Below are 11,308 nucleotides of genomic sequence, written 5' to 3'. Positions count from 1 at the left end.
GAGTTCCTATTGCCCAAAGAAATCCAAGGTAGAGAATATATTATAATATAGTGCATTGCCAACCTAAAGCCATCTTGCTCAATGAGGTGAGCAATTACTAGAATTAAGAGCCCAAAATAAACACTCTTGAGAGCTGCCAAATATTATCAAATAGTCAAATTTCTTAGAAAATCTGATGTTTTTAAAATAGTATTCTGGGGTAGACCCATAGCTGAAGTAAGGGAAGATTTGTCTTTGTTTTTTGTTAATGGGCTCAAATATAAACTAGGGACTTTATTAAGACAAAAAAAAAATATTGAAATGTGAAACTGTTTTCAGAGTACATCTAATATGTGGCTAGGTTTTTTTTGGCCAGGGATCAAACTTGAGCCACAGCAGTGACAACCCCAAGTCCTTAACCCCTAGGACACCAGGGAACTCCTGGCAAGATGTTTCTAGAGAGCCTTAGAAAGTAAACAAGCTATGTATCTCTAGATAAAACTGACCCCTGAGATTAAAAATTAGACTAAAAAGTCTTCTAAGAAATGGAAGCTTGTAGGTAAAGAAACCAGGGGATAGTGTAAGTAAAAGTGGCACTGAAATAGCAATTGTCCAATACTGGCTAAGAAACTCAAGGACAAATATCCAAAATCTGTCTAATGATGGCCTCTCTAAGGAAGATGAGTCCACAAAAGTTCCTTGTCCTTCCTCTAAATGGAATTGTATATTATTATTGCTGATATTAGTGTTATCTACAGTTAATCTGCTACTCTGGAACATCAGATCATCCAGACCAAAATTTTGAAGTTGTCTAAAAAATAAAAAGAAAAGCAAAATGACTTATGGTGAGAAGAGAAGGAGAGGGAGGGGTTTTATCTTAATGTAAAAATGACTGACATAAAAGCTGATAATAAAAGCTGAATTTGAAAATGTATAGTAATCGTAGAAGTTTGAGAGGAAATAAACTTTGATTTGGTCTAGAATCACTCTGAAAAATGAGAAGTTACAATAATTCTAAGTCTCAATGTACATCTGATACTTTGCATCAGTGTTGGAGAAATATTTTCTTATCCTTTGTGACACCTACAGATTTAGTAGACAGGATCTACTTCCAGAGGAAATATACTGTAGCTCTTACATATGAGCAGATTCTAGCTGCTGTGACATTAGAATACCTACACTAGTCTCAAGAAATGACTTAAGAAATTACCAAAATATGTATTGTGGAATCCCCAAAAAGAGGTTAAACCCACAGAAATGGAGTTTCTCCAGGGGTTGGGAGGTAGGGAAATAGGAAGAGGTTGGGAAAAGGATAAAGACTTTCAGTTATAAGATGAGTAATGTATAACATGATGATTATGGTTGATAACACTGTATTATATAATTAAATTTTACTAAGAGAGTAGAAATGTACTCTCCAAATTTGTTTTTTTTTTTTTTTTAAAAGATGTGAGGTGATGGATGTGCTAATTAGATGAGAAGAATCTTTCACTAGTGTCTACCAAATCATTACAATGTACATTTAAAATATTTTACAATTTTGTTTGTCGGTTATACTGCAATAAAGCTGACCAAAAAATTAGCAAAGAAATAGTTATAGTCTCAGAATCCGCAAAGGTAAAAGACTTCACAGACAGGTTAACTGGAGCAAAGTCATAGATATTCATAAATCTTTTTGCACTAAGATGAAAAGGTTAGGCTATGCTCTAGGGGTGTTAACGTGACATTGCCTGTCCCTTAAATCACTAGCCATGGCTTAATCTCCTTGCTTCAGAGCAATTACATTCCTCAAAAATTAGTCAAAATATCTTCAGATCTTGTGTTAGGCTCCCCTTTAAATCTAACTCACTGTATGTGGTAAATCTCTGTTGATAAAGGAAACCACCCATCATTTTTCTATGAGTTAATTATAAATTATTGTCACTTTTGTTTTCTCACATTACCATCTGCTGGTACAATAATTGTTGAACATATAGTTACAATAACTGTTCTAATGTCCTGTCTGTCAGTTCTAATGTTTGTGCTAGTTCTGGGTCAGTTTTTTAAATTGAGGTATAGTTGGTTTACAGTGTGAATTTCTGCTGTATAGCAAAGTGATTCAGTTATACACCCCCCCACACCCCTCCCCACATTCTTTTTGATATCCTTTTCTGTTAAGGTTTCTCAGAGGACATTGAATGCAGTTTTCTGTGTTACACAATAGGACCTTGTTGTTTACCCCTTCTGTGTATAACTGCTTTCATCTGCCAACCCCAACCTCTCACTCTATCCCTCTCCCAACCCCTTCCCCCTTGGCAACTACAAGTCTGTTCTCTATGTTTGTGAGCCTGTTTTGTGGATAGGTTCATTTGTGCTATATTTTAGATTCCACATATAATAGATATCATATGGTATTTGTCTTTGGCTTACTTAGTATGCTAATCTCTAGGTCCATCCATGTTGCTGCAAATGACATTCATTCTTTTTAGGGCTAATATTCCATTGTAAATATATGCCACATCTTCATCCGTTCATCTGTTGATGGACATTTATGTTGTTTCCATGTCTTGGAAATTGTAAATAGTGCTGCAGTGAACATTGGGATGTACGCATCTTTTCAAATTATAGTTTTGTCTGGATATGCCCAGGAGTGGAATTGCTGGATCATATGGTAGTTCTGTATTATATTTCTGAGGAACCTCCATACTGTTTTCCATAGTGGTTGTACCAACTTATATTTGCACCAACAGTGTAGGAAGGTTCCTGTTTCTCCATACCCTCTCTAGCATTTGTTATTTAGACTTTTTAATGATGCGCATATGACCAGTGCGAAGTGGTAACTCATTGTAGTTTTAATTTGCATTTCTCTAATAATTAGCAATGTCGAGCATCTGTTTTCATGTGCCTGTTGGCAATCTATATGTCTTCTTTGGAGAAATGTCTGTTTAGGTCTTCTGCCCATTTTTCTACTGGGTTGATTTTTGTGGTTGTTGAATTGTATGAGATGTTAGTATATTCTGGAAATTATGCTCTTATTGGTCACATCACTTGCAAATATTTTCTCCCATTCTATAGGCTGTCATTTTGCGTATTTGTTTCATTTGCTGTGCAAAAGCTTGTAAGATTGGAAAGGTTCCATTTGTTTACTTTTGCTTTTATTTCTATTGCTTTGGGAGACTGACCTAAGAAAACATTGGTTATGATTTATGTCAGAGAATGTTTTGCCTGTGTTCTCTTCTAGTTGTATGGTATCACGTCTCATTTAGGTCTTTAAGCCATTTTGAGTTTATTTTTGTTTATGGTGTGAGGAAGTGTTCTAACTTCATTGATTTACATGTGGCGGTAGCATTGGGTCAATTTTGATTAATTTCTCATTATGGATCATATTTTCTGTTTCTTTGCATGCCTGATAATTTTGCATGCCAGAAATTGATTTTACCCTGATGGGTTCCATATATTTTTGTATTCTTCTAAGTATTCTTTTTTATAATTTATTTTTAATTTTTTTCCCACTGTACAGCAAGGGGATCAAGTTATTCTTACATGTATACATTTTTCCCCCACCCTTTGTTCTGTTGCAATATGAGTATCTAGACATAGTTCTCAATGCTACTCAGCAGGATCTCCTTGTAAATTTATTCTAAGTTGTATCTGATAACCCCAAGCTCCCAATCCCTCCCGCTCCCTCCCTCTCCCATCAGGCACCCACAAGTCTATTTTCCAAGTCATGATTTTCTTTTCTGTGGACAGGTTCATTTGTGCTGGATATTAGATTCCAGTTATAAGTGATATCATATGGTATTTGTCTTTGTCTTTCTGACTCATTTCCCTCGGTATGAGAGTCTCTAGTTCCATCCGTGTTGCTGTAGATGGCATTATGTCATTCTTTTTTATGTCTGAGTAGTATTCCATTGTGTATGTATACCACACCTTCCTAATCCAATCATCTGTTGATGAACATTTGGGTTGTTTCCATAAAATATTCTTAAGCTCTGTTTTGGAACATAGTTACTTTGGACTGTATCATTTGGGGTCATTCTTTTAAGATTTGTTAGGACCAGTGCAGTGTTGATTCTATGTTAATTATTCTCTGAGACAAGACCCTGTTATACACTCTACCCAATTCCCTGTAAATCACAAGGTTTCCAATTCTGGCTGGTGGGAACTGGTAGTGTGTGTGTATGTGTGTGTCATGGGCACTGTCACTTCTAACCCTTTTGGATGGTTCTTCCTCCAGTTTCAGGTAGTTTCCTCACATGCACTGCTGCCCAGTACACAGCTAAATACTCAGAGGAATCTTCTTGGACATCTCTGAAATTCTCTCCTTCCCCATACTCTTTCCTGGAACCCTAGCAGCCTATGTATCCCTGGCCTCTCTATTCTCATTCCTTAACTCAGGGAACCCATCCTGATATCCACTCTTTGCATCATGGCTGTAAGCTTGGGCTATGGTGGGGCTCACCTCTTTTGTTCCCTCTCAGGGATCACAGAGCTTTGTTGCATGATATCCAGTCTCTTAAAACCCATTGTTTCATATTTTCTGTTTTTGGTTATTTCAAATGCAAGTAGATCCCTGGTGGTCTAGTAGTCAGGATTCGGTGCTCTCAAATGAAATACAGAACCACAATATAAACGAATATATATGGTAGACACTCTAAAAGTACTATAGAAACACTTAAAAATATCACTGAAATACTGTGCAGATATCACACTAAATAGGATGCTTTAACTATAAGCTTTAGTAGAAATGGTCATCAATCTAACTCTATAATTCACCTCTCCTAAGCTAATGTCTAGTATAGCCAATCTAAAAATGCTATAAAGTATGTTATACTAACTTTATCAATAATGATACCCTTTGAGGATAATATATAAGAAAAATTTTCTTATTCTGGATGAGAATATAAATATTCTTGGCATGTGACTGTCTTGACAACACTCAGGGACAATATATTTATAACCCATTAAGGTTCATCTCTCTTGGGCAGTGAATGGGATCTTTTTCCAATGCAGAATTTTTTTTCTTTTTGCCTTTTCTAGGGCTGCTCCCGCAGCACTGGAGGTTCCCAGGCTAGGGGTCTAATCAGAGCTATAGCTGCAGGCCTACACCACAGCCACAGCAACGCCAGATCCGAGCCGTGTCTGAGACCTACACCACAGCTCACGGCAACACCGGATCCTGAACCCACTGAGTGAGGCCAGGGATTGAACCTGCAACCTCATGGTTCTGAGTCGGATTCGTTACACCACACCACAACGGGAACTCCTTCTATGCAGAATTGAATATCGAGGTTTTTGATACCATCCCAGGACCAAGGTTAATTGTTCTGTGGGGCTCTTGGTTGGACTGTTTCAAGATTCTGACTCTCCAGTATCCTCAAATTGACTGTACCTTCTTATAAAGAGTCCAAAGGGATAAAAACAGAGCAGTTAGACAACTTTTACTAGCCTGCCAATCACTAAGTCCCTTACTCTTAAAAGTCCAGACACACAGAAAAAGACATATTCAAGTAAACTTGCCTCTGAATGTTAATCAACAATAGTCTCACTCAAGTAACTACACTTCTGCTCATGATGTCAACTCAATCTTCTGAACATCTTCTTATCCTTGAACTCCATGCTTGCTCCAAACTCTTGATAAAATCAGCAGTTTTCTCTGACCAACTTAGCTGTACCCTGCTAGAGTAAGCAACAAGTTCGGCTGTGTTTATATCAGATATTAAGTGGGGTGGCTTATCAATCTCTGAGAGTCTTACATTTGATATTCTTTCCAATAATTGCTCATTTGATTTAGGTCCTATGCTATTGTCAGCAGCTACCATTGCTTGAGCATCAATTAAGCCAGGCATTATGCCAGCTGTTTACAAACATTAAATTTGGATTACCTAATCCACTGCTTTATCTGAAAAGATAAAGCTGAATTTATTGCTTACTATTTAGTAAGGGAGAGCTCCACTAGTCAGGCATAATCTCTGGAGCAGAGTTCAACAAACTTCTTTTAAATGTCCAAGGAAGCTGCAAATACAAGCTGAGCTCTTATATGAGAATAGAAATACAATCTTTTTCCAGGTGTGCTGGTACCTATCAGAGAACAGTATATGTTATTAGACAATGGGAGAGTTTTTACCATTTTCCAGGTGACTGTATTTCCAAGTATTATGTTAGACTAGACAGTTCACTAAAATAACATTTAGTTGCTATATCATCCAGTACCTCACTAAATGCTTTCTGCTAACATTTACTTAGAAAAACAGCCAAGTATCATGCAACAGTATCTCCTATAACACAATATAAATTTATTGGGTGAAAAATGGGGAAAGAGACAAAAAAGATGGGGTAGTTCTGTACTGATATCAAAGAGTTCATAAAAGCATAAACTCAGGTCCAAAATCTTCAGTCCACATCAAAGACTTCATGTTCTGATGACTGTGGAAACAGGCCAGCCCTAGTTGCTGGGGCCAGGGAACCATGGTGAAGAAGCAGCTCCTCTGTCAAGGATATCACTTTTTCTCTAATTCAGAGTGACACTTCTTGGGCACAAGCCTAAGATTCTGTTTATTCTCCCATCGATGTAGAGCAGACTGGCTGGACATGCTATCGTGGCTTTTATCTTGGTCCTGAGGGAAAGAAAACACCCCAAACTTTCAAAACTAACTGCAGATCTTGGAGCTGTTTTGTCTTTATGAATATCATTTTTTTTTCATCAAGATAGGTGGTTCAAATCTAGACAGCTTGGGAGAAGTAGAACTTTTAAGAAAGAAATCCAGTTCACTGGTTTTCCAAGAAGTAGTTTAAAGAAATCTACAGATGAGTGGAGAGAGTAGCTGGATGAAGAGAGAACTTAGGTAATTAGAAATCTGAGAAGGGAAAAATCCAAAATTGCCTAAGACAGCAAAATATGCTACCTCTTCCAGCCACCTGTCTTCCCGGGGAAGCCTCTGCAACCGGTTTTTGGTCAGCTCAAGTTGTAGCCCATCGAACCTGCACTTAAACCAGCGGTGAGCTTCCTCCAGGTTAGCTGTTATCTAAACATACAAAGGTTATCATTAAAAAAGTAGAACAAATAAAGAATTACAAGTTTTTGTGTATTAGTTCAAGACTTTATTTTTACACTGTGTAATTTAAAAGCTTTATTCTCCCCACAATTAGCAAATGGGTTTCATATGAGTTCAACTGGAAATTTTCTTCCTATAGTTGCCAGTTTGAGAGACTTTTTAACCTAGATATTAAATGACTCAAATCCAGACTGCATGGTTTTTGCAACTTATTTGCATAATACACATCTTACAGATGAGAGGATAATTTCTGAATGTGGAGTTAAAGAATGCATGCAAGCGTGTGGTTCTTCATGCATTCGTTAATACTTCCTGGATTTGAACTGAGGTGAGAGAGGACTCAGGAGAAAGTCAAGATAGGAATAAAAGCACAAGATGGCACTGTAAATCAACGCAGTAGTTCAAACCGTGTGTGTGTGTGTGTGTGTGTGTTTATTTTATGGCCATACCTGTGGCATATGGAAGTTCCCAGGCCAGGGATCAAATCCGAGCCACAGCTGTGACCTATACCAAAGCTATGGCAATACTGGTTCCTAAACTACTGCACCGGACTGGGGATCGATCCAAGCTGCTGCAGTCAAGATTCTTAACCCATTGGCCATGGAGGGAAATCCCCAAACCATATTTTGAATCTGAGTTCTGTTCTCTAAGACTAAATACTTCTCCCAAAGTCCCAAAACTGTAAAGCCTAGATTTTTCTGCTGTGCTTTATAATAGAATGAATTAGTAAAAACACTGGACCAATTTAGTGTAAATTGTATTCTTATTTCCTTTATCAATGTATTTTATTCTTTAACTCCTATGCACAAACTTCCAAATTATCTTTGTTAGGCTATTAGAGGGACTGTTTGTAAGTCTGCCTTTGAAGATGATCTGGAATCAGTATTCACTTACTTGACAAATGTTTATTGAATGCCTACATGTGCCTGGCATTTTTCTAAGTATTTGAGATACTCTGATAGCTTGAAGGTAGAGCTGACAGGTTTTTCTTTTATATAAAGGTTGCTTCAAAATAGCTCTAGAACACATCCTCTAGAATAAAAAGTAAAGGACTGTTTCCCCTCCTTTGATTATTTGCGTCCTATGTTTTGAATCCAAGGCCTGGAAGAATGGTGTATTTCCCTCTTGCCAGGCAAGTTTGATGAGCGCAGGGGCTTCATCTGGATTCTTCGCCCTCTGTCTCCATCACCTAGCATGGCACCTACCATATAATAGGTCCTCAATAAATCTGTGCTACAATGTACTTGTCCCATATTAACCAGGGTACAGTGTGGGTACAAAATAGTGAGATAAGAAAATAGAGCCCCCCTTGTCATTTAACTTTTTGAAAGCTACACAACTAAAATGTTTTCCAGGTGTGTTTGTGTAGCCTGATGACAGAGACACTCTCACTCCTCTCCGCAAAACCAAACCCCACTTTTCTCCAGCACGCTTGATCAGAAGTGGAGGGAAAGGATGCTTGAAACGGCATTGCGCACCACGTCCCTCCTATATGACCAGTAAGACGGGAGCTGACATTTACTCAAACTTACTCTGAGCTACCTAGCTGCCTATCAGATTAACAGCAGTAGGCAGTGACTTCCCGACTATTATGGGTGTGGTAACTGATACGTCAAAGAAGGTAAATGTAACTTTTTTAAGGGCACAGTAAGTGTCGCAGTTGGCAAACTCACGTCTGTCAGAGTCCAAACTCCTTCTAATATGCCATTCTGACATTCACAGTGTCATGTAATTTAATGGCTATAAAAGGGCCAAATTGGCAGCAATGTCATGATGATATTAGCCTAAGAATCTCTCCCTCTATCCCTCCATCCCAATAAGTTGTATTGGAATATAGGCAATTCGCAATGCTATGCTAGGTTCAGGTGTTTAGCAAAGTGAATCAGCCATACATATATATCCATTCTTTTTCAGATTCCTTCCCCATACACGTCATCACAGAGTACTGAATAGAATTCCCCGAGTTAACAGCAGGTCCCTGTTACTGATGGATTTGTATAGAGTAGTGTGCATATGTCAATCCCAACCTCCCAATTCATCCCTCTCCCCAAAGTCTCCCTTTTGGTAACCATAAGTTTGGTTTCAAAATCTGAGTCTGTTTCTATTTGTAAATAAGTTCCATTTGTATCCTTCTTATTAGATTCCACATATTAGTGATCTCATCTGATATTTATCTTTTTCTGACTTACTTCACTTACTGTGATAATCGGTAGGTCCATCCATGTTGCTGCAAATGGCATTATTTCATTCTTTTTAATGGCTGAGTAATATTCCATTATATATATGTACCATATCTTCTTTACCCATTCTTCTGTTAATGGATATTTAGGATGCTTTCATATCTAAGCTATTGTAAATAATACAGCAGTGAATACTGCGGTGCATGTATCCTTTAGAGTATGGTTTCCTCCAGGTATATGTCTAGGAGTGGGATTGCTGGATCGTATGGTACTTCTATTTTTAGCAATTTCCAAACTGTTCTCCACAGTGGTTGCACCAACTTATATTCCCACCAGTAGTGTAGGAGGGGAGGGTTCTCTGCACCTTCTCCAGCATTTGTTTGTAGAGTTTTTGTTGACAGTTACTCTGACTAGTGTGGGGTGATATTACTGTTGTTTTGATTTGCATCTAATAATTAGTGATTTTGAGCATCTTTTCATGTGCTTTTTTTGCCATCTGTACATCTTTGGAGAAATGTCTATTTAGATATTCTGATCATTTTTGATTGGGTTGTTTGGTTTTTTGATATAAAGTTGTAACAGATGTTTGTATATTTTGGAGATTAACCCCTTGTCCATCACTTCATCTGGAAAAATTTTTTACATTCTGTGGGTTGTCTTTTCATTATCTTAATGGTTTCTTTTGCTGTGTAAAAGCTTTTAATTAGGTCCCATTTGTTTATTTTTGTTTTTATTTTCATTACTCTGGGAGGTGCCTCTAAAAAGATATTGCTGACATTTATGTCAAAGAAGATTCTGCCTACATTCCTCTAAGAGTTTTATAGGATCTGGATTACACTTAGGTCTTTAATCAATTTTCAGTTTATTTTTGTGCATGGTGTAAATGAATGTTCTAATTTTCTTTTACATGGAGCTGTCCAGTTTTCCCAGCACCATTGACTGAAGAGGTTGTCTTTTCTTCACGGTATATATTCTTGTCTCCTTTGCTGTAGATTAATTGACCATAAGTGTGTGGGTTTATTTCTGGGCTTTTTATCCTGTTCCACTGATCTCTATGTTTTTGTGCCAGCACCATACTGTTTTGATGACTATAGCTTTATAGTAAAGTCTGAAGTCAGGGAGCCTGATTTCTCCAGCTGTTTCTCTTTCTCAGGATTGCTTTGGCTATTTGGGGTCTTTTGTGATTCAATACAAATTTAAAATTTTTTTGCTCTAGTTCTGTGAAAAATGCCACTGGTAGTTTGATGGAGATCACCGAATCTGTAGATTACCTTGGGTGGTAGAGTCATGGTACTTCTTTCCATCTGTTTGTGTCATCTTTAAATTCCTTCATCAGTGTCTTATAGTTTTCAAAGTACTCACTTGTCGTTAGTGTATAGGAGTGCAAGACATTTCTGTATATTAATTTTGTATCCTGCAACTTTATAGAATTTACTGATGAGCTCTAATTGTTTTCTGGTAGCATCTTTAGGATTTTCTATGTATAGTATCATGTCATTTTCAAACAGAGACAGTTTTACTTCTTTTCCAATTGGAATTCCGTTTCTTTTTCTTTTGATTCCTGTGGCTAGGACTTCTAAAATTATGTTGAAGAAAAGTGGTGAGAGTCGAGCTCCCATTATGATGTGATGGGGCTGGCAGCATCTTGGGAGCATGGGGACATGAGTTTGATCCCCAGCCCAGTACAGTGGGTTAAGGATCCGGGGTTGCTGCAGCTTTGGCTTAGGTCAAGACTGTGGCTCGGATCTGATCCCTGGCTTGGGAGCTCCATGTGCCATGGGGCGAGCAAAAACGGAAAAAAAAAAGTGGTGAAAGTGGGCATTGTCTTCTGATTTTAGCAGAAATGCTTTCAGCTTTTCACCATAAGAAATGATATTAGCTGTGGGTGTGTCATATATGGTGTTTATTATTTTGAGGTAGGTTCCTTCTATGTACTTTCTGGAGTTTTTTTTTTTTTAAATCAAAAATGGCTGTTGAATTTTGTCAAAAGATGTTTCTGCATCTATTGAGATGATCATATAGTTTTTCAGTTTGTGAATGTGGTGTATTACATGATTGATTTGCATATACTGAAGAATCCCTGCATCCCTGGGATAAATCCCTCCTGATCATGGT

The 11,308-nt window shown here is 37.7% G+C and overlaps 1 protein-coding gene across 11 annotated transcripts in view; it reads right to left on the bottom strand.

The window, feature by feature from the left end:
- Positions 1-6,232: 6,232 nt before the first annotated feature.
- The window catches only part of CCDC150 (coiled-coil domain containing 150), a 91,968-nt gene continuing 86,892 nt past the window's right edge, over positions 6,233-11,308 (bottom strand). For all 11 annotated transcript variants that reach the window (XM_047773117.1, XM_047773119.1, XM_047773120.1 and 8 more), the window contains 2 exons: positions 6,864-6,983; positions 6,233-6,575 (listed from right to left, as the gene is read on the bottom strand). In XM_047773117.1, coding sequence (XP_047629073.1) covers positions 6,459-6,575; positions 6,864-6,983 — 237 coding nt within the window. In that variant the 3' untranslated portion in view covers positions 6,233-6,458. The remainder of the gene's footprint in view (positions 6,576-6,863; positions 6,984-11,308) is intronic.

The sequence above is a fragment of the Phacochoerus africanus genome, chromosome 3 (genome assembly GCF_016906955.1).
Source record: "Phacochoerus africanus isolate WHEZ1 chromosome 3, ROS_Pafr_v1, whole genome shotgun sequence".
Classification (NCBI taxonomy): Eukaryota; Metazoa; Chordata; class Mammalia; order Artiodactyla; family Suidae; genus Phacochoerus; species Phacochoerus africanus.
Note: the sequence above shows the minus strand (reverse complement) of the source record. Positions and strands in the feature narration are given on the sequence as shown.